This window comes from Colletes gigas, unplaced genomic scaffold (assembly GCF_013123115.1).
Source record: "Colletes gigas isolate AHSC1104 unplaced genomic scaffold, ASM1312311v1 Colletes_gigas_Sc00011, whole genome shotgun sequence".
Lineage (NCBI taxonomy): Eukaryota > Metazoa > Arthropoda > Insecta > Hymenoptera > Colletidae > Colletes > Colletes gigas.
Genome location: NW_025106640.1, coordinates 9,549,253 through 9,575,911, shown reverse-complemented (window position 1 = coordinate 9,575,911; position 26,659 = coordinate 9,549,253). Strand labels below are relative to the sequence as shown.

The following is a 26,659-nucleotide window of genomic DNA, read 5'->3' as shown; positions in this document are numbered from 1 at the left end:
TTCCTTTGCTCTTTGCAATGAATTATAAGATATTTTGACGTTTATGGTCTTTAATTTACATACTTGTTTCATTACAGCGGAGGTTTCGAGTTTTCCAGCGTACGCCTTTGCGCGGTAGGTACATCGTTGGTTCGGGGCGCTCAAAGCAGTCTGTACGTGACTGTACCACCTCTCTCTCTCTCTCTCTCTCTCTTTCTCTCTCTCCCCCCACCATCGAGCGGCGCAGCATGCGCGTCGCAGTCGTCGAGCGTCCACGGGCTCAGTCTTCGTCGGATCGTCGTAGAGCGTGTATCGTAGGTCGTGTGCTCGTTGGCCCCTTGTGCGTCGATTCGGCGTGGGTTTTTCGTTCGCCTCGCCTCGTTTCTTCCTGTTTCTCTCTCTCCCTCCCTCTTCCCCACCTCCTGTCGTCTTCCTCGTGCACGAACGAAAGCCGGATGAAAAGTTACATGTTTCGTGCGCGTAGTGCAAGCTGCTCGTCGTGCGGCGAGTCGTACCAATGGTGAAATACGGCTAAAAAAGAAAAAAAAAAAAGAAAGAGAAACGCTGTGTGCTGTTGTGCGTGCGCGGAGTGTGCAATATTTTGTTTGTTACTGCCGAGGCACGGAAGAAAATCACGCAAACAAACGAGAGGCATCGTGACACGTTCACCGGATACGTCGCGCGAGATATGGATTGGGCGGTGAAGGCTCGCCGAACGTAAGTCCTGCTAAATACAAAGAAAAGCAAGAACCAACGCTATTGCTCGTTATTTTTTTTTTTTTTTCTGTTTCTTTTTTGTTTACGAAATCATTTCGCGGCGCGTTTTTCGGTTTCGGTAATACGTTCTCGAGTCACGTTCGAAACTGGTCCTACTCGATTCGTTCCCGTCTCTCCGGTCTGAAGTAAGGTGTGGATGGCTCGAACGTACAGAGGGACGTTTCGATGCATCGAGGAATATATTCAGTGCGTTCGTTCGACCAGTGTTTTCGGCTACACGGAATTGGATGCCCGGTGTCAGTGCTACGATCATTTTGGTGAATGTTTCCTGCAATCGTTCTTCCCGATCATTTCGTTGGATTCGTTCGAATGAGGTGCATCGGACGAGCATCGGGGATGCACGTAAAGCGCGGATCGGCCAACAACGCGACGTTTCCTCCGCGAGAAAAGAACTCGATGCTCGACGTCACTCGTACTTGTGCCTCGAGGTCAGTGTTGTTTGCCCAGCCGTCTCGCCGCGGCGTATAGAAATAAGGTATCCTGCTCTCGATGAACCGATACGCGAACTAAATGAAACCCTGCGTGTCCAACGCGGGACGCCGTTTGCGACACGCTATTCCCGCTCGTGGGAATCGTTCGTCCGAAGACAAAAACTACCGTGAATTCACCGCACCGTGAATGGTTCCGCGAAAGCGCGCCTCGCACCGGTTCTGGTTCGATCAAAACGTGTCGTCGTTTGAATTTCACGAGTCCGTCGTTGCAACGGACTTTACTGTATCTCGAATTAAAATTCTGCCCCCAGATTCCACGATCTTCGACAGTCGTCGTGAACTCTGTCGAGATTTTCTCTACGCAACGTCAGCTGCATTCTCTTCTTCGCTCGCTATGCATGTATGCTACAAGACCTTTTACCATCGAAGGTCCAAGTTCAATGTACTCGTTGGATATGCAATATACAAAAATAACTAAATATCTGCTGAGTAATAATGGTTGAGTCTCCGGTTAAACAAAAATATTTGTATACGATAACACGATCAAGCTCTTGGCAAGAAGTTAACGGTCGAAGAGATTGTTTGAAATCTGTTTGTATAACACGCGCAGATCGATCGCTGGTTTGTTCGCCGGTCTGATCTTTTGTCGCGGAAACCATGAGCAGGCTAGCTTTAAAGGTAAAGCTTATGGGAACCGCTTAACACTGAATTCGCGCGTAAAGAGGTGTTGTTTGTCTCGCTGATAGTAGTAAGTAAGTAATTCGATCCCCGGCACGTTCAACGCGTACGATTACTTTGATAGATCGTGGTCACGACGCAAGAGTTCCCTTTCTCTCATTCATTATTCCTTTTAATTCTCACCGTTGCGTTGGTTGCGTAACGTGCGATCTCCGGCAATGTCACGTTACCGAAGGACAACGAATAAAGGTTGTCATCGCAGCTATAAACGGGTCCAGTAATGTTTCCTAGGCGTGTCGGTGATTTTCGCGTCGATGTTCTCGCGTAGAGAGAAGGCAAAGGCTCGCGGAACAGCTGCTCGTTGTTTAACGACAAAACGGGAGCGGCGAACTCGGGAACGCGCTCGACCCGATAAACGTCAGAAGTACGTATGTGCGCGCGCGTAGGGATCACGACGAGCCACGGAATAAACGATCAAGTTGTAACGCGTGCTGTCTCTGGTCGGCCATAGTGCGTGTTGTTGTTTGTCGGTAGAAACAATGTATCCGTTACGGACACGGCCTTTCAAATATCGCGCACAGAGCGAAGAAGCAACGTAAGATTCCAAGACCCAAAGAAACTCCAAATTACCAGCGTTCTATATCGCAAAAGCTGCAAGTTGCGAGTGACAGGAAATAGCGAACCATTTTTCTCTTCTTTCAACGTAAGCGTGAGTTCAAGGAAGAATTTCGCGTCGGCTGACTTGACACTGACGTCAGCCGTATTGCGAACCGGCTTTAATACGATATTTGTAACGACCGTTTACAGTATTAGATTTATAGCCGCCCACATTCAGCGTTTGCCGAGCAATGTGTTGGAAGAGAACATCCGTCGTGTACTGTCAGTGCTGACACAGTCTATACTAAGGTGTGAAAGATTGAATATCGAAATAATTGAATCGATAGCCAGATAGGGCGAACGTGTGCTCGATAAAATTTCTGTGGCTACGTAGATCGCGAGAGGAGCAGTTTTTTTTCTGGATAAAAGATCGGTTGACTGGTATATTTAAAGGAGAGAGAGAGAGAGAGAGAGAGAGAGAGAGAGAGAGAGAGAGAGAGAGAGAGAGAGAGAGAGAGAGAGATAGCTATCTAGACGTCCTCGTCGACGAGAGCGATACTCTCTCTCTCTCTCTCTCTCTCTCTCCTCTCTCTCTGCTCTCTCTCTCTCTCCTCTCTATATCGAGCTCTCTCTCGAGACGACGGCGATGCGATGCACGCGTCGATTAGTCATGTGCTCGATCAACGAGTGACGAGAGTTTATTGGGTGTAATGACCTCCACCTTGAGTCAGTACCGTAGACATCGAAACGTGATCCCCTTTCTACGATATATCGTGACATTTCTTTGCTCTGTACACACACTACGCACCGAAAGATCAAGGGTCCGATTAATATTTATTAAACTTCGTGGAGTCGTTTGAAAATTTTTGGCGAAAAGAAGCATCTTACAGCGGTCGAAAGATGGACATTTTGGTGCGTAGCGTAGAATAATGCGTATCGAAGCAGAGAATAGACTAAACGATTGACAGTTGGATTCGGTGTCAGAATTTACGGGATCGGAGCATGTTTCTCGTGACTCGCGAGGGTCGAAAATTCGCGAGAAACTCTCGATATCGAACACCCACTTTGTATTCGGTCGAGGGACTTCCTGAATATGATAATACTCGGCCAAGAACGGTAATATTCGGCGAGCATGTAGACAGGACAATGGTCTTTCGAGATACAAGCGTGACTGGCATGACGCGACCAGCTAACAGAGATCCGTTTCCTCGAAGAGGCTTCGAATAGTAGCGACGATGACACTGTCAGAGGTTCTTCGGTTATTCTAGTCGCGAGTTCATTGTTCGATAAGTGACCGCGTGGAAAACTGCAATCGCTTTTCCTCCAAGTGGTCGCTCGCATTTCGAAACTCGCGTTTCCTACAAAGTAGATCGACCGATAATGTTCGCGTTTTCTTCAAGGGCCTCTTTTCTTTTCCGCGATCTTTACCGAGAGCGTCCATTTGCAGAGACACCTGTTTTCACTCCAGAACCGTTCGATCGATCGATCTCTCATTATCGTCTGTTTTCGTATGGACTCGAAATGATCTGATAGCTTTAAGGCCACGTCTAACTATACCGCAACACAATTTTCCACGGACCGACGTTACTTGTATGTACCGTACATCGCGTAATCACGCTGAATGGGTTGTTCCAGTGATTATTGCGAGCGAAATAGGTCGCTGGAAGAAAAAAGTACCGATAACGACGGTGGCGAACAGTTGTCCACTCTCCGGGAGTTAAAAATGTCATCGATTCTTTGGAATTCTGCTTGATTTTACTTTGATTTTTTATTCGGTTTATTTTTCATCTAAACTTTCCATCGCAGCTGAAGGGATTAGGTCTGGTTCCGTTTCGTTTGCCGGTGCTCCGCGAAGGCCTCGTCTCGAAATACACACCCGGTCAACTGGTGGCGTGTGTGCGTTACACCACGTGTTGTGTGGTACACTGTTCTTTAGTAACGGAACACCCCTCGAAAGGGAAGCATTTCCTTTTCGCCACGGCGCGGCGCGGCGTCGTTAATTCTAAAATTTCTACAGCACGGAGGAGGGAACGCTCCGACGACGAGACAAGTGCTCTTTTGCTTTTTCAGAAAACACGGCCGCGCCGACTACGCGTCCTAAATTCGAGGCGCGGCCACTTTCCGCGTCCCTCAAAGCGGCGAAATTAATTAAACCAGCCTGGCGCTCCGCTAGTACCGTACGTACGCGAACATTTCCTCTCCTCGAATATTGGTCGTAACGTGGAACTTGAGCGACCGGATACCGACGAGAACGTTCCGATGTCCATTTGTTCTCCTGTGTCTAAATGTACGGAAATAGACAAGATGCTACGACTCGGAAGGAGACAGTTACCCTCTCCTAAATAGTTTGAAAATATTTAACCAAAGTGTACGTTGTATTATTTCGTACAGACTACCGCGAAACACTTTGTATCGCGACCCGTATAATTATTGGATGTCGAAGATCGATTGCAATTTCAGTGATTCTAGGCTGTCTGTATTTGTCGATGCCAAAGAATTATTTAGCTGCTCGTCCTCGTACGGCACGCGAGCGAGCACACCCACCACCCACCCACCCACTGGGGGAAAACGATCAAGTTTATGTAAAAATCGTAGAACCTTTGATAGAGATGAGATCGAATGTTGATATGTTTTTGTTTTTAACTTAAATATGTATATTGTCGCACTCGTATCAGAGAAAAGGTGATTGACAAGCAATGCGAAGGAAGAGAGTCGGTCGAACGGAACACCTCTGAAATTGAATTTCCAACGAACGTTCGAGGCGTACTTTCGCGCGAACAAGAAATAAATCCGCGAACGACGCGAAATGATACGTAGGATCTATTGAACATTGTGTCAGAGACACGCGTTGAATGACTCCTTTTGTATTTTTTTTCTTTCAGACTGGACCGTTTCGTAGCAAGCAAAAATGAAGACACGAGGTACAGAACCTTTAGCCTAAAACGGACGTACGTTTATTCTTACCATTCCCTTCGAGAGTCGCGTGGCTGGCAAGCCGGCTCGATCGAATTCGTAGGAAATCGAAGAGATGCGCGCTACGTCGACCATGCGGAGGTATCGTTGCCGCGACGTTTTCTCCAATCTTGTCGCCTTTTGCCTCGCGGTTCCTTCTTTAAAAGTGGAAACGTCACTGATCGTCAACTATTTCGACAGAAGGAAATGCGACAAAAATGTTTAAAGAGACTCGTAATTATCAACGAAAAGACAACGGCGATATGTTATAAGAAAAAGCATTAAAAACTCCATTTGTTAAAAATCGCGTTTCCACTTCCGGGCCTCGATAGTTTACGCGATACTTGACACTTTGCCGATCGTATAGCACATTGGCATATACGTACGTGCAACACACATGTACAGTTTGCATAAATGAAAAAGTAGTAGCGGTAGGACGAGAAATAAATTGTCACGCAGCCAAAGTAACTATTCTCGCGTTATTCCAACTTGGGTTTTCGTGCGAATTTAATAGCTTTTTAACGCTCAATTTGCTGATGACGTCAGCGGCCAGTAACGCGATAGTAACAAAGATCTATCTCGATCCTGTGGATGGTTCAGTCGGAAAATTTAAAAAAATACCTTCTCTTTGGAGCTAAATGGTACACGATCGTCGACCACTTAAGTTTATCGAAAAAAGATCGATCGAATTCGCACAGTTCGATAACTAATTGTTCCGCGCTTCGACCATCGAGAAGCCCACCGTTTTACGAGAATTTTACGGCTCGGACGCAATCGAAACGAAATTCGGTCACGTTCGGAAACGCAATTCTACACAGTCGTGCCGAGAATGCCGCGCCGCGACGATTGCGTCGCCTTCTCGAAGAAGAAATTTCTCGACGTCCTCTCCCTGGCCTGCAAAAGTATTTTTTGCTGAATCTGAATTCTTAAACTAGTCGATTTTTTTTTAGCGTCGAACCCGAATTTGCAAGCTCAAACTCCGAGGGTATTGGGAAACGAGAACGATATGGAATCGCAAGAATGTGCTTCCATCGAATAGTAGGAAGTCGAATGAGAAAAGAAGAGAAAATAAGAACCGGAATGGAGGGAAAGGAAGGAGTCGATGGATGTTCCGTTTGGGCGGTGGGCGTCGGTTTATATTTATGCGCGAAAATAGAGGTGCTAACGGCGACGATCGTATCGAGCAAACTCGGTAGAAGTTGAGCGCGATCTTAGACCGTGTCGTCATCGACTAGCAGCTGTTTTCATTCAGCCTCGCCCTTCTTAGTTGGCGACTTCCTTTGCAGCACTTTTAATTAACGTACGCGAGACACGCTCTTCTTGGAGCCTCCATTTTCCTCGTCATCCGGCATCCTTTAACTCTCGACGCAGTCTCCTCTGTTGTTCTCTCACTTTTTTCCTGTCACTCCCTTGGGGTTTTCTCTACCCTTGTATGCTGTTGCGATGTCCGTTGCATTTTAGTCTCTACTCCCCAGTTGCCTCGTGCACCGTCTCGTTTCTTATTTCCCGCGTGCGAAACTTCCTCGAGCAGGTAACGCAACGCGAAGCGTCGATACAGTCAGGCCGTTAGATTTTTTCAATTGTCGCGCCATTATTTATAGTCCCTCTTGTTTCCGGTTACTCTCGACGAACTCCCTTAACCGCAGCTTCCAGTTTGCAACCAGTTTTTGTTCGTTCAGTTCGCCTCGGTGAAAAAGACAAAGAATATTTTGCAAAGCGCAAACAGCGAGGTTGCTGCAAAGTGGAGAACCCTGTTGCCGACAGCAGGTTCGGCCTTGAACGAAGCTGATTATTTACCGAAGGCTGCTGCGCACATGCACTTACTTCTCGATCGGAGAGTCAACAGCGCGTTGGACAAAATATTGAACTTGGAGCTCTCTCGCAATCGACGTCGCCTCGTCGCTTTCGAGATGTATTGTTCGTACCGTGACTTTGACGTTCCTCTTAAACGTGCATCTTTGAAAATTATTTTTAATTCCAGTTGCTAGAAATTCCTAAAGAGTAAATTTTTACACGATATCCCAGATCGCAGGAGGGAAACGTTCGTTACGATCTCAGTCGGTCGCCGGTTAATTAAAGTCAGCCCCTTGTCTCGGGGTCTGCGTTAATTGCGCGCCACTCCGAGTACCGAAGCGCTTCCCTCCCTCCCACCGAGAGCGTAATTTAATTAACGGCCCTCGAGGTGTCCGCAACCAGACATTTTCGGGGTTTTTTTCAAGGATTTCCAAGGTCGCGATAGGCTCGAACGCCTTTCAACAACGCGTCTAGTTTTGAGAGGGAAACGATATGTTGCGTTCACTTTCGGCCGATTTGTTCGACAAGAACGCGGAACTTGTTGGGTGTAGCTGGGTCCCGAATCGTTGGACGATACGACGGCCGTTGCAAGAGGGTTCTTGAGAGCGTTTTCGCCGTAGTGTCTGCTCGTTTGCAAGGCACAGCGAAAAACTCGACTCTCGAGCGTTATCTCGCGAGCTTTACGGCCAATGAGAGACCTCGAAGCGTACTCGTAACGAAGCCTAATTGGAAGCTTGGGCCCTTGGCGTCCGTCGTTTAGAGAAGGCTCGAGAACACACCGAGCTTCTGAAACGGCAGCCTCTGCGTGCAGACGCTGCATCCAACTCTTTATTTTCTTTCGCTTCTCTCTCCGCTCCGTTTAACGCCAAGACCTTATCAAATTGATACATCGAACGCTTCTACGTTTCGGGCTTTAATTTTAACGAACGTCGAAACTCTCGCTGTACTTTGTGCTTTCATCGATAAACGTACCTTTTCTAAAACCGAACAACGAGTAGAATTATAGTAAGGCAACGCGTCGGTTCGATTTTACGTAAGGTTCGGAACAGGCACGTTCCAAGCTTCGAGACGCGCGAAATTTATCGATCCATTGGCGCCGAAATGGCCTTCCGGTATGGAACAAATGGCGGCAATTTCGAGCGAATTTAAATACAATCGCGCCGCGAGGGCGATAAATTGCCGGGTGCGTTCGTTTCTCGTTCCTGGAACGATTCAAAGTCGCGTTCGATCCAGGAATCGCGTCTTTCACGGCTAGAGTCTTCTGTGCTCGATGACCCAGTGCGCACCGGATGCTCGATAAAGCCGAAGAACCTGCATGGCGGTCGCCTCGAAGCGGGAATATCGACCGTACTTTTAGTGTATAGACTAGAAGTTTGCGTTTTACGCGTCGCGTCGGGCATTTACTAACCGTTGGATTATTCTACTTGGCCTTTACTTTTGTTTTAAAAATTACTATTTCTTTAATATGACGGAATTCAAAAGACTCTCTGCCGAGAGAGTAATTTTTTAGCAGCGAGAGCGCAACGACGAGGACGGTAGAGGTTTTTAAAAATTCAACGCGCGTGCCGTGCGCGCAGGATGAAAAGGGCGGAGAGGGAGAGAGTTTTTCGTAAGCGACGATAAATATATTTCCAAACGTATACGAAACGGCCTGGAACGCAGGCGCGCGGCTACCAGTGTGTCGGCGAGTGACCCATTTGTGAAACTCGCACGAGTCGCGTTGCCACACACCTTTTGCCGTGTGCGCTCGATTATTATTACAACACTTTACGAATTACATGGGTCTCGTGGCCGAGTCGGAGAACGTTCCCGAGCCGTATCGTTTTTCGTCGTTCGAGAGGGACCTTGAACAATTACAGAGGGAACAAGAATTTTCGGAGCAAATCAAATTCATCCGACTTTACCGCTAAAATATTTAAATACTTTTGCACGATACGTATGCTAGCCTAATGTTTCAAATAATAAATTATTATGTATAATATAGATAATTACGAATCGAAAGCAAAGGAAAATCGGCAGACTGGAAGACGAGGGTCGCGCAGCGCTTGTAAAAGTGGCGCAAAGGGGATAAAAAATACGGGCAGCGAATTACACGAAAGTTGATAGGCGTTTTATCAGCGTATTATATCGCGCGCTCGATAAAGCCGTTCACGCCGGGGGCTCTGACCGATACCCCGGCTTCTGCGTTCCTTGCGCCACGAAATCGTACAAAGGCCTTTGTATAGTCGCTCGTCACGGAGCAGAGCTTCGGTTCCCGGTGTTATCGCGCGACCGAATTGCTTTTAGAAAGCTCCCTTCACCGATGCCAACTCAAGATGCGCACCAATTATGAAAAATACCACAAAACAAGTATGTTTCATGACAAGTGCAACAGGTGACACGGTAGTGGAACACCTGATCATCATCCTGAGAAGTTTACCAAAGTCGGACTCGTTGTTGCACACCAAGGGGTAAACGACAGATTTTATTAACATTTTTTTTGTACATAAACTGTACATATTCTCCTCGAATATTTTCACCTTCGAAACCACGAGACAGGATACGAACGTAACGATGTTTCGAATACGAATTCGGAGGAAGTTGGACGAAAGACAAACACCGATACTTGGCAAAGAGTCTAGCAGGCGAGCGTATTGCGCAAGGCAGGCTATCGTAATTCGCTTCGCAAATTGACATTTTCCGTGCGAGCCGCGACGGAACGCGCGTTGACTTTTGTGTACACGACGAGGAACAAGGCGTATGCACGTGTGTCGGTCGTGTACACGCAGGAACGCGCGGCCCGAAGGTCGTGAGACTGTGCAAAGAAGCAAAGACAAAAAATACGCTGGTCGTGCGTTTCCAAAAATAGCAGGACAAGTCCTTTGAGACGAACCGTTTTTCCCGTGTCGTAGGCGTAAGATCTGCCCGTTTCAACGAATCGAAAGGTAATCGAACGCTAGAGTTTCGTCATTGATCCGTCCGTTTCTTGCTCGAACAAGAGTCTGATCATTTTTTTTTTAAATGCAACAACGATGCACATTTGTCGCTATCTTGGACGGTCTTTGTTTTCGTATTTTCTTCTTTTCGGAACAGTTTAGTTTCCGAGCAAAGTTTGGGATCGATCGAGACGAAATATTCGGGCAGCGTTGCCAAGCGTTAGAAAATATTTCGATCACAAAGAGAGGCCAGACTTGTTTGTCGTCGTGGTAAGAGAAGGTTCGAACGTGCCTGTACGAGCCATTTCGTCGTTTATCTCCCTCTCGCTCGCACCGTTGCCTTTTCTGTTTCCTTTTTATTTATCGTCAAACCCGAATGTCTGGTCCACAATGGTCCCGTACGCGGTATGCGGGCTTCGACTCGGTCGTCGTTCCGCCCTCTTCGTCATCCGTTCTTTCTTCGCCGTCGGAGAGAAGAGGAGGCACGAAAAATCGAGAGGAAGACCCCTCCTCGTGAAATCGGTTTTCTGGCTCACCGTTACGAGAACAGAGGACACGATGTCTATCTTCTCCCGAATTAGCATCCAGCGACCTTTTCGTTCGCTCAGTCTCCGTTACTGATCTCCGTCGAGATCGCGATCGCGATCGATGGGTCCGCGTCGTGAGTCGATATCATTCGTAAATTGCCAGCCGGAGGCCATCTGCTTTCTCTCTCTTCGCGTTCAAAAGGTCGGGTACCGAGCTACGCTTTGACGATTAGAAGATACAAGCTGTTTTATAAATAATATTTGCAAAAACATTTCTATCCACTTGTAGCTTTTACGCGCTCGTTCCTGAAACTTATCCGATTGCACGTGCGCAACGTGAGACTCGTTTGCACTCTGCTCGCTAAACAATAAGATTCGAAAGGTAAACTTGCCGACGAGGACATCGGGATACCGTAATTTTCGTTCTCCCATCCGTCGGTTTGCGTTTAAACCTAGCCAATGTTTGCTCGTACGGTCTTCGTAAAGATCCGTACGAGCCGAAAGAAAGAAAGTGGAAACTTTCTTAGGTCCATCGGGTCTGTTAGGAACGTATAGGATCCAGATAGGCCGCAGATTCCAGACAAAGAGGACAAAGGCCCAGATCTGGCCGCGCCTGCGGTGCCGTGCTGCTGCTGCTGCTGCTGGTGCTGGTGCTGGTGCAGGTCGTCTCGAAAGAATTTCACCACACAGAAACCGGCATGGAACACGTAGAGCGCACACCGCGTGTTCGTGATAAAGCAAAGCCTGTACGCGTCCCTCGTATCCATGCGCTTCGTCCATGGAATACTTTCACTGGTTTCACGGCCAGCAGACAAGTTTACACGAAGCTAATAATATCGCGGTACCATTTGCCCTGGTGCCCGTGGACGACTCTCCGATTCTCCGCGATCTTTCCACGCTCTACCGTCCATCTTCCTGGTGAACCTCGACGGCTTCGATCGGTCGTCGAACCCTGCGAGCAGCGCGAGTCGATCCAAACTCGAAGATCTTGACCTCGATCGACGCGTTTCGAAGCAAAGATTCGCGTTTCAAACCCTCGTTTAAAAATTTCAACGGGCGATCGATGCGTGTCTTTTCCATGACTCGAGGCGCTTTATTTGGTCGAAATAGCTTGTTTCTCATACGCGGTACGAAAGTGAGAGGATCATCGCGCTGCTATTGACCGTGACCTTTGTCTTGGAAGAAGAATAGTTTCGTGAGACTTGTTGCGTAGGATTGATCATTGCTCGGACGGATAAACGGCCGTGACGTGATCGACAAATGGTTCCTTTTGAAAAGAAACAGACGCGGAAACGTAGAATAAATATTTTTATCGCGTAGTTCGAAGATAGTTTTTTCCGGAGGATCGGCGAAACTGACGTTGCAAATCCCTACTTTCCTCCGACGTAGAATAATTGGCACATGCAACCAGGAAGAGGAGGGTGGTTACTATTGTTGTCCTGGTAGCAGGATGTGTCAACGACACGTCGCCGCATTACATCCGCCGGAAGAAGCTTCTCTCTGTCTTCGATGAGGTTGCATTCAGGAACGAGCGTCCGCTATATCGATACCCCGGGTCCCGTTCACTCTTTCCCTTTCTTTTGTTTTCTTTTATTCAACGAAATTACCGAATATCGCTCTCCAGAGATAGTCGATACCTCGCAAAGTCTGCTTTTAATGGTAACGTCAAGTGGACTTATCGGGTCAGAGAAAGCTCTATAAAGTACGCATAACTGATCTCGAGGCAGCATCTGCTTCCAAGTTACGTAATTTCAGTTCCTTGGACGCTATCGAAGCAGTCCTCCACAGTTGGCAGGAAAGTTTCTTCGAGCGGATTTCTTCGCCATGGCGAACAGAGTTTGCCCGATGACTCGGGATAACCTAGTTTCCGAACACATCTGTCCCCCGTATTAACGTCGTCTCGATGATCGCAAGCGATCAAAGATAGGATCGGATGCGAAACAAATTGTTCCTTCTCACCGAGGATTGCTCGTCGAAATTTCAAAGTACCACATAAAGTTCATAAAATACATTTTAAAGAGAAGAAGCCGACGTTTCCTTTGGCATTTGGAAATAATATATTTAAACAATGTGCGAGGCTATTAAAAGGAACAGTATTGTACCTGCTAACAAGCTTTCAGATATTCATAGTCACGTGCTATCGTCGACGTTGTCGACGCCTTCGTCGCTCATTAAATTAGGTAACAATGAGTGGACGAACGCACGTTCCAACTTGTCGTTCGGCCACCTCCGCAGCTACCTCTCGCCACCTTCCCTTCCTCCCTGTGTACTCCTCTCTCTACCTCCTCTGGCGACTCTCCTCTCTTTCGCGTTGCCTGTGGTTGCGTAGTGGGGTGTCAAGGATATGTGTGGAAGCCAAGGCACACGATGGAGTCGGGTACCAGACAAGGTCACGGCTACCAACCGCTAGTTTCTCTCTCTCTCACACTCTCTCTCTTTCCCCCAAGATTGTTGTATCCCTTCCCTCTGGCCGTCTCATTCTCTTTAATAGCGGGCAGCCATCTTGGGGAATGTGTAGCGTCATCGAATGCACCGCGAATAACAATAAATTATTTCTCGGTCGCCTCTCACCTTCCACCTCTCACGGCTCATCCTCCGTTTCCCTTTGCATCGAGGCGCGACCGGTCGGACCTCCAGCTTTTCCTACGAATAACCAAGGTAAAAGACCCAATATCTACTATTCGTGTTATCCACGATCATCGTACGTAGTCTCGTCTCGTGCGATATCTTAATCCTCGGAGATTTTAATGGACCAAGTACGATCGTACGAAATGTCATCGTTTCGTTTGCTTCGAGCTCCCCGTCGTCGTCGTCGTCGTCGTCGTCGTCGTCGTCGTCGTCGTGTTCTCCCTTACTTTCATCCCTCCGGGTTTAGATAGACGCGATATACCCTGCGATAATCTTGAGGGGAAACAAATTCCAAAGGGACACGCCCGTGGGAAGAGATAAACTCGAGAGCGACGACGAATAACGTTTGGAAGAAAGGGTCCTTCTCTCGTTATCGACGATCTCGAGACCTTGCTTCCTTCAGGAATAATGCTCGAATCTTGTAAAATTGTTCCTCGTTATCGGCAAAACGCTTAAGGGAAATGGCAATTATTGCATTTCGATGGAATCGTTTAAATTGTTTACGTTGTTGTTTACGTTTTGCTGGCCATAAACAAAGTGCTTGGCGCGTAGAATTAACGTGGCGCAAACAAAAAGGGAAAGATAGAGCACGAGTATGTACCAGCAGCGATCGCAAACTCCTATTTTAACGATCATCTCGATCTCGAGGAAACATCTCGACGCGGTTAGCGTACGAACGCCGGGATGGAGGTGCCAGAGGCACCTTAATCCAAGGGGGCAGAGAAAGAGAGAGAAAACAATGGTGATTGTCTCGAAACGTTTACAGCCTAATTATGTGAACACGGGCCCCGGTCATGGAGTGGAGTAACAATGCTATAACTCGTAACAATGTACGATTGTTCATTGTCTGCCCGTGCCCCTTCGCTTTTCTTCGCCAGCACGCGCAGCCTCCTAACCCCGTGCAACGTCGCGGGTTCTTTTCGTTCATTTTTTTTCCACGCAAATCGAACGAGTTTTTGCGAGAAATGCCTCGTCGGGAACCAGAATAGCTTCTCCTCCGAAGAAAGTATGTACGTATTTCGGGCCCGGTTGAATCGTGATTCGATCGAACCGCGTTCGCGAGCTGTTTCTATCTTGGAGTTTGACTCACGCGCCTCTCGCGTATTTACCGTTCAGTCACGCGACCAGTTCCATGGATCGGAAACGAAAAATACTCGTGTGCTCTAAATCGGAACTCGCGGGATGTTCTCAACCTCGAACTCGCGGCCGATTACTCGCCGTTTCTCTCTCTATCTCCGTTTGTCTGTTTGTTGGTCTCGCAACATCCGGTCTCTATTTCCAAGGCCGTGCAAGATCATCACAGAAATCGGGTCGTTGAACCGGGCAGTCGATGCTTGTTGCGCCCTCGACGAAGCAACTAGGCGCCAACACGAGATAAACGCACGTGCTTGATACGTCGTTGGAGTCTTGGATAAGCAGAGCGACAATGCCAGGGCTCGTTCCACCGCGACCAGCTTTCTCCTCGATTGCTTTCTTCCGATCCCCGGTTGCCACGAGAAAAGCAACCTTCTACTATCGGTTACTTTAATCGTACGTATAATAGTTAGGCAACCAGTTAGATCGAAAGTTACAATAACATCCACTTAAAAATATTAGCAAATTTTATTTCTTCTTCGTATTACTGCTTTGGGAACGCATACATCGATTTGCCTTGTTGTTTTTCTATGATTTTCCCTAATTATATATTTACGTTGTTTCTACTTGGCGACACATCCTGCGAGGGACACGTCGTTCTACTTCCTTACGAGACGGTTCGTCCGCATCGCGTGATTCTACCTCGTTACGTGCGTCTAGTCGTCACAGTTGTTGGCAAACGAAAAAACGAAGGAGAAGAGAAGAAAAAAAAGAAACATTATCTAACCGAAGGACACGTTCTCGCCGTGAACTTTGCCTTTTGCTTCGCGAAGGAACAACGCGGTGTTCCGTGTACTCGAAGAAATAAATATTGACCGTAGTTGACCGACATGGCGGAAGAAATTGTCGAATCGCTTATAGAATAAATGGTATTGAAAAAGAGTAAGTAAAATCGGTTACGAGTTGTTGGTCCGATGTTTATCGTCGCGAGTTGGAGCGAGACGAAGCCGGTTCGTTGAATTATCTCGGAGTATCCTTCGCCGCGTCAATTGTCTCTTCTGAAAGAAGAGCTATTACCGGTGCTCGTAAATCAGACACGCGATCCTCTGCAATTTCTCAGATTCTGTTCGCGGCACGGAACTTAATTTCAAGCAGCACGACGAAAAAGGCATCTGGAACGAGAAAAGTTTCGCGGCGCGCAGAGTATCCTCATCCAAGGACACCGTCTTCGGGAACCAGTCCCGCGGCTGCGAAAAAGCGAAACGAAGCGATGGCTCATCGAACGCGCGTGCACGCGTCGCGCGAGGAAATCCGTGAGCGGAGAAACGAAGCGAGCGGAGATTACGACCACGGTTGCCTTTCGTTTTTCCTTCGATGAGCACGGTCCTTGAGAAAATCTTTTCGCCTCGATTCTCTCAATTTCGTCATTGAGATCGACTTGCGACTTGTTGGTATCTCGCGCGATATCGTGCCGTTCGCGAACCAATCGCAAGCGACGAGCTTACAGGCTCGTAGATAAACTAGGAGCTTGTCGCGCGCAGCGATAGAATTATATGTGTATTTTAGAAGCTAGGAGCGATACTTGCCACAGAAAATTTGTTAATGAAAAACAGCCTCTGACTGTACCTCGCTTTTAAGCAAATTACTCGTTTCTATGTACAACGAATAGGACAAGGACGATTAATAATAATAATTTTGCGTAAAGAGTTGCTGAAACTTGGTGACGAGATGTTAGCGCGCGCAGCACCTGTACGAGTATCTTCTTCCTGTTGCTATCGTTTCACTTCTGGTTAGTCTCTCGTCGTTTATCTGCAACGCGATCCGCGAGCTCTGCACGTGCAACGCGTGAATGCGACCGCGATAGAGAGATCGTTTCTCTTTTTAGTCGTTCGGTAACGATAAGTGCACGGTGTTCGATATTAAAACGCAAAACGTACTCGATACGAATCCAGTTTCGTATCCTTTTTACGAAGATTACGATATTGGGTTACACGCACGATCGCTATCCGTCGACTTTTTATCGCATGCAAATACTCGTTGGAAACGTTGCCTAAGACGTACAAAAGTCTTGGCTAGCAAAACTCCAAGTGTCTTTGCTTCCCACAAATTTTACACGCAATCGCCCTAGCGACGAATCCGATGAAACTTAAAAATATCTTCGAGAGATCGTTGTCGATCTCAGGGCTTCGGTCGCGGCACGTGCGTTCGAAGCTGCAAAGAGAGTACGACCGAGGCTGCAGTTTGACCCAAACGACCCGTCCTTAAATGCGCTTTCAAGAGAGAAAAGGCGATGATCTCACTTTCTCGAATACGAAGATCAGATTCTGCGAATCGTTTTAAAAAAGACTCGAGCACACTGAACCTCTTCCCCGAGCCTACTGAAAACCTGGAACAAGTTCTCTTTCGTCTATTGAGAACATTCATGGATAAAATAAAGTTTGTCAGGCCCGCTCGCGAACGCTCGTACGGTTGTCCAAGGTCTAAATCGAAACCTCAACGGTTCGACGCTGAGAAACGTGGCAAACACTTGTGCGGAGCAGAGACAAATGGGGTGGCAGAGTAATTGAAACGAGCCTAAAGAAAGGAGCACGCGGAGAGAACCGGGCGGCCGTTCCCCCGGAGTGCAACTCCATGATGTCAGCCGCTGCGTTCGAAAGAATCGGCTACGAGCAGACCAAGGCCAACCGTTGTTGCCCCGATATTTGACTTCGATCAAGCCGCGAACACCGCGAACCATTGTCTCGGGGTTTGCCAGCGGGGCGGGGCTCTCGAACGAGCAATCGACTCCGATTCAGTGTCTCACGATCGTTGCAACCCTCGCCAGATACAACATTTCGACGCACCAACGTGTTCTGCCTCGTGTCGGAATCGTTTCACCGTAATTTCAGCTGTTTTTTAGACCTTACATCCAATGTATTTTTTAATTTAATTTTTTAATAACCTTTTAACGAAGTCTCGATCAAGAAATTGAAATTATTGATTTTCGTCTTAGTTTGCTCGTAGAATTTCCCATTAAAATTTTTCCCAGGGGTGGCCGAACACCCTTATTTAAGGCTATAGACCTTTCATTCGAACGAGTTTATACAATGCTCGGCGAAACACTCGAGCATTCTAATATTTGATTATTCTAATACATAGAACTCGTTGGCTGTCGTTGCATCAGCCCTTTCGCGAGCAGACCTTTTGGTCGAGGGTCGGCGTTCGTTGAAATCGTTGCACAGAGTGAGAGTCCCATGCTCGGACTCTCGCGTAGATCGAAATAAAGCGATAGCCGTACCGATCTTAATACACGAGTCGCGATCATGCCGCGAGATGCATTGTTTCGACGCTTCTTAGGAGGGTGTGGTTCCAGGCGGCGAAATCCTTAAAAGGTCGCGCCTACGAAAACGCGAGAACGAGAGTCGGTGGTCCGGTAGACAAAAGAGGAAAAAGCGTGTCTCGGGGCAGCGAGCGCACGGTTCCTATCGAGGCCTTTGTCGAAGCAGCTGGCGAACAGGTGTTGCTTGGCCGGTCTAGTCTTGTCAGCTGTTCCGCTTCTAAGCCAACCATGCTAAGCTGCAGCGCGCGAAACGGCCGTTACGTTTCTCGCTAGTTAACGCAAACCACCGTCCGGAGAAACTGCCCGTGTCGATTCTCTTATCCCTTTTCGCATGCAAATCGCCTTTTCAATTCCCAGCGACAGGAAACTGTACCGTTTTTAAGCCTTTCTTCGGCAGACTGCAAAATTCGTGACACTAATGGTGGTGGTTAGCGATGGAACTTTGAATATGATTCCAAGTTAAGAACTGTTTCGGAAGCTTCGTTCTCCTTGATAGTTTTTTCAATCATAATGGTCATGAAAGTCGTGAATTATTTATTTTATAAATTCCCTAACAGACGGTAAATTGCTTTTCACAATCGATTAAATGTTTTCCTTTCAAGACTTGTAGAATCGCTCGAGACCGACGTCGCGTATTACGATGGGGTTTCCGTCTCATTGAACGCAATTAACAAATGTCAACCAACGTGTCCAATTCCGGTTGGCAACTGGTTCGTCGACGATTGGCAGTGCTGTGCGCGGTCAACCTCCTCATCCACGATTTGCACTCATCCTCGCCCCGATGTTTGATCGATCTGCCTCGTTAGGTTTCCACGCCGATAACCACCTTGTTCCGTGAAAAAGCCTGCTGAAAAGCTTCGCCTAACCCACGAGCCGCGTTCCCTATTATACTAGAAACTTCATACGAGTCGCGTGACTTCCGCTAATATTATAACGAGAACTTTGTTACTCGTAGTTTCGTTGCTTCGTCGATACGGACGCAGTACCCGAGAGTCTTGGATCGTGTCTGCAGTTTCAAACGCCATGTACTAGAACCGACGCACCAACGAATCGATAAAAAAAGTATAAAATTCTGTAAGAGCATTCGAGCTAATACCGCGAGCTTTTTCAGACGACGGATTTTTTCATAGCTGGAAAAATATCTTGTCGATCACGGTTGATTTCACACTAAAATTTCTTCGCTTGTCTCGCAGATCCAAAGAACCTGTTCGTTCGATGGAAACAGTTGGAACGTGACATAATTCGGTCGAATATAAGTCTAGGAGGGAGTTGCAACGTTCGCTAGAGTTTTCTCGGAGCATTTTTATCGGTCTACTTCGGAGGTGTACTTTGCAAGGAGAGGGAAAGAACCCTCCTCTCTCTCTCTCTCCCTGTCTCTCCGAGGAGTGGGTGTTGGTGTTAGAGGGGGCTAGAGGGGTTCGGGAGGAGGAGGGTCGGTAGTGGATTTGGGGGTTGGTTTCGTGTAGAGGTGGGGCAAAGGTGACCCCCGCGGATCAATACCGTCGCCGGTTTGGCGCCCTCCATCAAGCTTCACCGACCGATTCTCTCGTGTTTCCACGCGAAATCGACTGCCATTCGATTCGAGAAAATTATCCTCGACTGTAATCGTCAGGAATAGCCCTCAAAAATCTATTCGCGACGTCGCCCAGTGGGTCCAAATACCAAAATAGGAGATCCAATATGGTCGATTTCTGTGTTGAAAGCTTGCTCGGAATGAAAAATGCATAAATGCTTACATAAACGATAGAAAAGTACGTAGTCAAAGTAGGCGAGGAATAAAGGGAATGAAATTGGAATATGAAAATGTGATTATCCGCATATTGTTAAGTAGGGTAAAGCACGCGTGAACCAACAGAGGCAGGCAAGATTCTGGATTTGAATAGAGGATCGAGCGTGAAAACGGTGCCCTTTCTCTTTCGGGAGAACTCGCTTTCGTTGTTCTGTTATCGAATCGCTTCCGCGGACCTCCCACGGTTGCCCGGCGGTTTTCCGGCGCGTTTTCACGACACGCGAAAGTAGTTCGGGCCGAGCAACCGTAACGGCACGGCGTGCGCTTTAAACCGGCCAATGGACGACGATGATGCAACGAAGACAAGACGCTGGCCGCGATTACACGACTACTTTCTCCCGTTCTTGGGAAGCGTAATATCGTTCGGGATTAGTCGAGCCGACTAACGGGGGATAATAAACACCATTAATGAACTCGGAACGGAGTGTTCGCGGTCGGGCAGCAGCCGTGACGACGCGCGTTATGTTTCAGCGACTCGAAGGGCGTCTTGCTCTCCGCTCCTCCGGCGCGGCAAATTAAATTCGTGGTTTCTCGACCGCGTTTCCTGTTCCGCGAGAACCGACCATCGTAACGACTCGCTCGTTCGATCCGCGGATGACGAACAGCTCTACGTTTCGCGATAGTTGAAAAAATAAATAAATTTTGCTCTTGAATCGACAGAGAAAGCTTGAATAAAATCGGTGAGCCTACAGATCCCGTCAAAACTTGCAACGAACAGTTCGGACTCGCATTAGAGACGCGCATTATCATCTTTGGTTCCTGAGGTTTTTCGATACGCGAATAAAATATGCGACGCTACGAAAAAATTTTCGTAAACTTTTATACTAGGTTCTTACGCGATGAAACGTTCTGGGAACTTGTTGGCGAATTCCCTGCGCTATTTTCTTATTTTTTTTTTTTTTTCGCTGAACCTGTAATAATCTCGGGCATAACCGAAGCCGGCCGGATTCAGGATGTCAGTGTCCGGTGTCCGTGGCCGGAAGCGAGTCGTGGCAAACGGATACGACGACCGAGTCACGAGCTGCGTTTGCGCGCGCGCTAGCACGTTACGTCACGAGGCGAACGGAAGAAAACGGCTGGAAAAATTGGAGCAACTTCACTGTCGCATATCGACGGTCCAGCTGTGTTTTGTTTACCCCGGTTGTTATTTGTTCCTCGCGCCTTGTCGCGTCGAGCATGCAATTAGCAAAGAATTGCAAGGAGAAATGTTGCTGTCTTTGGACGGAGGGCTGCGTCGATTCGTCGACAGTGCTCGACTCGGAAGAGTTGCGATGTAGAAGATTCCAGGTTGTTTTAAAGTGAGATTATTCTCTTCTGCGAACCGTTAATCGAGCGGTACTTGCAGCAATCGAGACGGTTAACCTTCAATTATGGGTCACATTGATCGGCGATAGAGTAATTTATTTTTTCTAGCGAAACTAATTTTTACAACGATCAAAATGTACATAATAGGTAATATTATCTGGTAACGTAGAGCTTCGATAGAGAAACGGCTCCTGTTCCTGGATACCGATTTGTCGTCGGTCCGCCACCGCGGCTTTCACTGTAAACAAGTACTCCGAAGCTGTTTTATCGCGACTTGTTGGTCGAGCATAAATTATCCCTAGAATGCCATTCGTTCCGTAAAATCGCAGGTTTGTCGGTGGCTGATTTTCACGCGGTCGAACGCGTCGATCGACGGTGTTCCCCGCGAGAAACGAATGTCCGTTGTTCCCGATGAATCGTGGACGAACGAAACTAACCATGGTTTTTCTACTGTGTTCGCATTGCAGGTACAAAGCGAATCATTGCGTGAGCGGGGGCGGTAGCCGCGGAAACGGCGCGACTGGCGGTACCGGAGGTGGTCTAGGCAGCGGAGCCGGCGGCCGCGGGGGCGGCGGGGGTGGCAGCCCCGGTAGGGGCGGCGGAGGAGGAGTAGGAGGCGGAGGCGTTGGGGGAGGAGGAGGCGGAGGAGGAGGAGGAGGAGGAGGAGGAGGAGGAGGAATAGACGGTGGCGCGGTGCCTACTGCACCACCGACCACCGGCCGTCACCACCACCATCATCACCACCACCATCACCATCATCATCACCTCGTTACTACGACTACAACGACCACCACGACAACTACCACTACCACCGGCGGCACCAGGCACCATAGGCACAAACTGCCTGTCAGCAAACAGTGTACCGATCACCGACACCACCCGCATCATCACCGGCATCACCCACACCATCGCTCCTACCATCGGGGCATGAACATGGGCCAAAAATTTTCAGGTTAGAACCTCCGCGATTCTTCCGGTTTTATACAATGGGTACAGGATGACTCGACGAACGAGGTTTTTTGCGGGACGGGGTGATACGAGGCAAGGAGGAACCAACCTCTACCTTGCGCCGGACCGGTTCAACCAGGGGTGAACAACTACGCCTATTATAAAACGCGTTGTTCGAATCTGCGATAGAGCGAACTCTTGTAAAATAGCCCGGTGAGCTGCGAAAGACCGAAAGTTTCGAACCACGTTGGACTTTGTCCAGGGTCAAGGTCTTCGACCGCTCTCAATTTTACCTACCTGGTCAGGTAGAAGTCCGAACAGGTCCTTCGGACCGAGACTCTATCCCTCCGGCAAGAAACGAGCTAGCTATCGGGTCGAAGCGAAAGTTCTGATCGTTTCTGTTTCTCGGTTTAAACGTAATCGAATCTATACGAATGAAAATCAATCGATCTTTCCACAAGTTTTGTCGTTGAGAATTTATTTCCCTGCGTCATCGAGCAACAACGATCGGGCAAACAATTCGTATAATAGGTTGTTAATTGATTCTCGTTAAACCGATCTCGATCCATCGGGCGGATCCGAATGGAACAACGACAGAGTTAACGCGGTCGCGATTAATTGTTCCCGTCGATCTCGTAGCCTCCATTCGCGCTCTTCTGCCATGATTTACGCTGCCCGTTTCCGGAAATTCATTCTGTCTCTCGACGGTACGGTCGTAAAACGACCCTCGGCGATACGAGCTTGGTAGCCGGTTGTCTTTTCGAGAAATTTGTCGCCCCGGATCGCGACCAATTCGCAGCTCAGCTGCGTCTGTAAAATTTACGATACCGAATGTTTTGTCGGTACCGTGAATAGGGGAAAAAATTGTAAGCTTGGAAGAACCGCGTATCGGACAACGCCGAAAAAAGTCACAGACGCGTCGAACTCGAAGGAAAGAGACCCGGAGGGTCGACCGACCGGATATATACAGGGCCGTGAAAAGGGCCTTTCTATTAGTGCCCCTCGGCTTTTCGGGCACGAGAGAGACCTTTTGAAATCCTCGCGGTCCTTTCCAGAACCCTCGTTTCAAAACCCTCGATCGCTAGCGAGAACACAGCTGCCAGAGCAAATAAACCACCATCCAAGGATATCGCTCTGTTCGACCCTAGCCGACAGGCAGACAGACAGACAGACAGACACACAAACAGAGAGACGAGAGAGTGAGAGTGAGAAAGAGAGGGAGGGGGGTGAACCTTCGAAAACCTTCGGCGAAGCCTGCTGCGCTCGTCGGACGGGCGGGGACCCTTCATTATTTTTCTTGCACTCTTTTTTGCCTGTTCTTCGGCAAATCTACCCGGGCCCGACGCGCGCGCTGCTGGCAGGTATCCGACCGCACGATGTATCCCAGAAACGAGTCTTGAATTATTAACGCGACGCGGAGATTCCCTTGAACGAAATTTCGCCATGCTGCTTGCGTACCGTAGTCTGCCCGAAGCGTACGATCTGCTATCGATGTCAAGTTCTCGATGTTTCGTCAAATATTACGAATCGAAAAAAAAAAACACCATATCCTACGCGGGTCCACTGTATCTTTTTCAAAACTAGCATATTTCGTTTGCTTTAAGGGGTATTCTGATCGAAAACCTTGAAAAATTCTATGCATGAATATTAGTGGAGAAAAGTATGTTTGATCCGCAGGCGGCGTGAAGAGCGTGACGCGCGAAAGCGGGGCTGGAACGGGTGCTGGAGTCGGCATCGTCGGTAGCGGCACCGTGGCGTACAAACCTGTGGTACCCAGGGAGTTGGCGCAAGATTTCTCGAGGCCGCCGCGTCTCGATGTCCTACTCGACATGCCGCCCGCCTCGCGGGAGACGCAGGTCCATCACAGCTGGAACGCTGACGATCGTAGTCTCAACATATTTGTCAAGGTACGAAATCCACGAAGAAAATACCACCCTCTACGTCAACATCGACCTCAATTCGATGCTGATATCGTTCACTTTTTACGTTTAGTTTAAAAGAGAAGTTTACGCGTAACATTTTGTCGGGCATCTCTTAGTATTCGCTTCGCGTAACATACGTAATCTTCCAACCTGTATGTATTTGATAATAACCCAATTTCACTATGGAGTAATCGGACGAATATCTGGGTAAGATCGTACCAACGAACATATTATTCCAAAGTCGTCGGAAGCTCGTGGGACTGCAACGCATCGTAATAATGGTGGAATTTGGAATAAGATCGTTCGATCGGATGAAACAACCTAGGCCGTTATCAAACGCTTTCGTTCCGATTTCGTAGGACGATGACAAATTGACGTTTCACCGACATCCCGTGGCGCAAAGTACAGACTGTATTAGAGGGAAGGTAGGGTACACGAAGGGTATGCACGTGTGGGAGCTGTACTGGAGCACGAGGCAACGAGGCACGCACGCCGTAGTGGGCGTTGCGACGGCGGACGCACCCCTCCACAGTGTCGGATACCAGAGCCTGGTTGGCAACAACGAGCTCAGCTGGGGCTGGGACCTCGGCAGGAACAAGCTTCTTCATGATTCGAAAAACACCAGCGGTGTCACGTATCCTGCCCTCCTCAAGCCCGACGAAACCTTTATCGTTCCCGACAAATTCCTCGGTGAGCTACAACAAACACTCTTTCGAAGCTGCGAAAAGAAAACGTTATCGAGGACCGTCGTCTAATTCCAAACGGTTTGTTATTATTTTTCCAGTGGTTTTGGACATGGACGAAGGCACGTTAGCGTTCGTCGTGGATGGTCAGTACCTTGGAATCGCTTTCAGAGGCCTTAAAGGTAGAAAGCTGCATCCTATCGTGTCCGCTGTCTGGGGACACTGCGAGATCACGATGAGATACATCGGTGGACTTGATCGTAAGTATACCTTGGGATCATTGTTCGGTAATAGCTGTAACAGAGACGAAAGATGTTGGCTGCTGTAGGACTCGCATATCTATAAACATTAATTGACAAATTACAAATGGATATCAGGGGGTGTAGAGTAATTTTGCAGTGGGAGAAAATGGCTCTTGGGGGAGGCTAAGATCTTCTGCCTCTACGTTTGTTGATTCCAAGTAACCGGTCAAGTAACGACACGATTTTTCTTCTTCCAGCGGAACCCCTACCTCTGATGGATCTCTGTCGAAGAGTAATCCGGCAACGAATCGGTAAACACAGATTGGAAGAGAAAATTCAAGACCTGAACCTGCCACAGGCGATAAAGACTTATCTCTTGTACCGTGACAGGAGGTAACCACGTGGTACCTCTGAAAAAGCTACCACGATTACGACTGTGAACACCACTACGCTATTATATCGATGCCACCACGACGCACAGGGGAACGCCCGCTACCCCGTCGCATGCCACCGAGCACAACAGCCCATAAGCCGCTTACACGATCTATGGTGTCTGAATCCGTATCAGGATAGAACGAGACGAGCACGATCGTCGTCTTCGTCTTCGTCATCATCGTCATCGTTGACTTGGGCTACCACTTGCTGCTCGTTGCTGTTGCCATCGTCGTTGTTAACTTGATCGTTATTATTGTCGTTATGTCGTTCTTGGATACTATAGGTAACGCAACCATTACGCGAAATACACACACACACACACACACACACTGACACCCGCGCACGAGTCGCATCGGGGACTAGGAAATATTATTTAGGTGATATTGTTGTTTTGTGTTATATCGACACGATAAAAATCGTGATGAAGTTTTTATTAATTGTTATAATAACCGGCGGACGATGCGGTATTTTCTTACACATATATATATATATATATGTATGTATGTATGTACATATATATATATATATATATATATATATATATATATTTTTTTTTATAGCTTCCACGCATCTCGTTTGGTGCTATTAGCCTTTTTCTTTTTTGTTTTTTTTTTTTCTTTTCTGATCTATCGCATTGTCAGAACGTTGTACTTGCAAGACGATGGAAGGGAAGAAAATGAAAACAAGAAGAAATCAACGACCAGATCATGGACGAAGACTCGTATATACATATATACATACAAGTGGCTCGGGTAAAAAGAAATTTTTAGAAAATGGTCGTAAATATCTGCAACGCTTCGCAAAGTTGGCCAGTAAAAACGTTGGACTTAATCGAGTCTGGAGGCTGAATACGGGTGATCTTTCAATTATTAGTCAACAATGGGTAGCGGGCTCGCTCTAGTCCAGCCACCGAGCTAACGGAAAACGAGAAAGCAACGAACGGAAAATAGGCACGTATTCAAGAACTTTCTCAAAGAGAAAGAAATAGACGAAACGTCGAAGGGACGGACGATCAAAATACAAACGAAGCAAAGACATTTATTACCAAACAAACTACCGACGAAAAAAAGAAAAAAAAAAAAAGAAAATGTGTACAGTGACAAGAAAGCCAAGCTGGTCGGAACAGCCACCTCCCGATAGACTCATTTTTTCAAATATTTTCTAAGCATGTTTAGATATAATGAAGTACAGTGGTGTGCGGGAATCGTGGATGGACACGAACGAGAAAGAAAACGGCAGAGGACGATGATTCGTTGGTCAACGCGCTTTCGATTTTTTGCTTTCTTTTTTTCCTTTTCTCCTGTAATAAATCGTGTCGTTGAAACCCGCGTACATCCGCAGCTGGAGACCGTTTCTCGAGCAATGTTTTTTTTAGCGAGACAAAACGATCAAGACGTTTACGAAATTTGCGTGTACCCGGTATATAGTAACTTCTGTCGTATCGAACATGAAATAAGCGAAAGAACGAAGACTAGACGCGACAAGCCGAACGATTGGGCGGCCGACTGAATACGGGCATTGGCAAAATATATTCCAAACACGAATTAAAACTGTCAGCAAGAGACCCATGACATATAGTATGTGTGTTATTCGACGCGACTCACGGCGACGATCCAGATGATCATGATCGTGATCATGATGATGGTGATGGCGATGGTGATGAT

The 26,659-nt window shown here is 47.7% G+C and overlaps 1 protein-coding gene across 2 annotated transcripts; it reads left to right on the top strand.

Moving 5' to 3' along the window:
* Positions 1 to 25,550, top strand: LOC122398240 (protein gustavus). 2 transcript variants are annotated; one of them, XM_043397944.1, is made up of 7 exons: positions 1 to 696; positions 5,345 to 5,383; positions 21,233 to 21,717; positions 23,391 to 23,620; positions 23,995 to 24,325; positions 24,420 to 24,578; positions 24,818 to 25,550. In XM_043397944.1, the coding sequence occupies exons 1-7, from the start codon at positions 668 to 670 to the stop codon at positions 24,955 to 24,957; spliced, it is 1,413 nt and encodes a 470-aa protein (XP_043253879.1). In that variant the 5' UTR covers positions 1 to 667; the 3' UTR covers positions 24,958 to 25,550. The 2 variants fall into 2 exon arrangements, with proteins under 2 accessions (XP_043253879.1, XP_043253878.1); XM_043397943.1 differs by lacking the exons at positions 1 to 696; positions 5,345 to 5,383 and adding an exon at positions 984 to 1,184.
* Positions 25,551 to 26,659: the final 1,109 nt, after the last annotated feature.

What these genes read in the sequence shown, in the direction of transcription:
- LOC122398240 (XM_043397943.1), top strand. Translation starts at nt 1,018, where the DNA reads ATGTTTCCTGCAATCGTTCTTCCCGATCATTTCGTTGGATTCGTTCGA. An exon ending in ACTCGTACTTGTGCCTCGAG is followed by an intron (nt 1,185 to 21,232) that starts GTCAGTGTTGTT and finishes TTCGCATTGCAG; the next exon opens with GTACAAAGCGAATCATTGCG. An exon ending in CGTTCCCGACAAATTCCTCG is followed by an intron (nt 24,326 to 24,419) that starts GTGAGCTACAAC and finishes TTATTTTTCCAG; the next exon opens with TGGTTTTGGACATGGACGAA.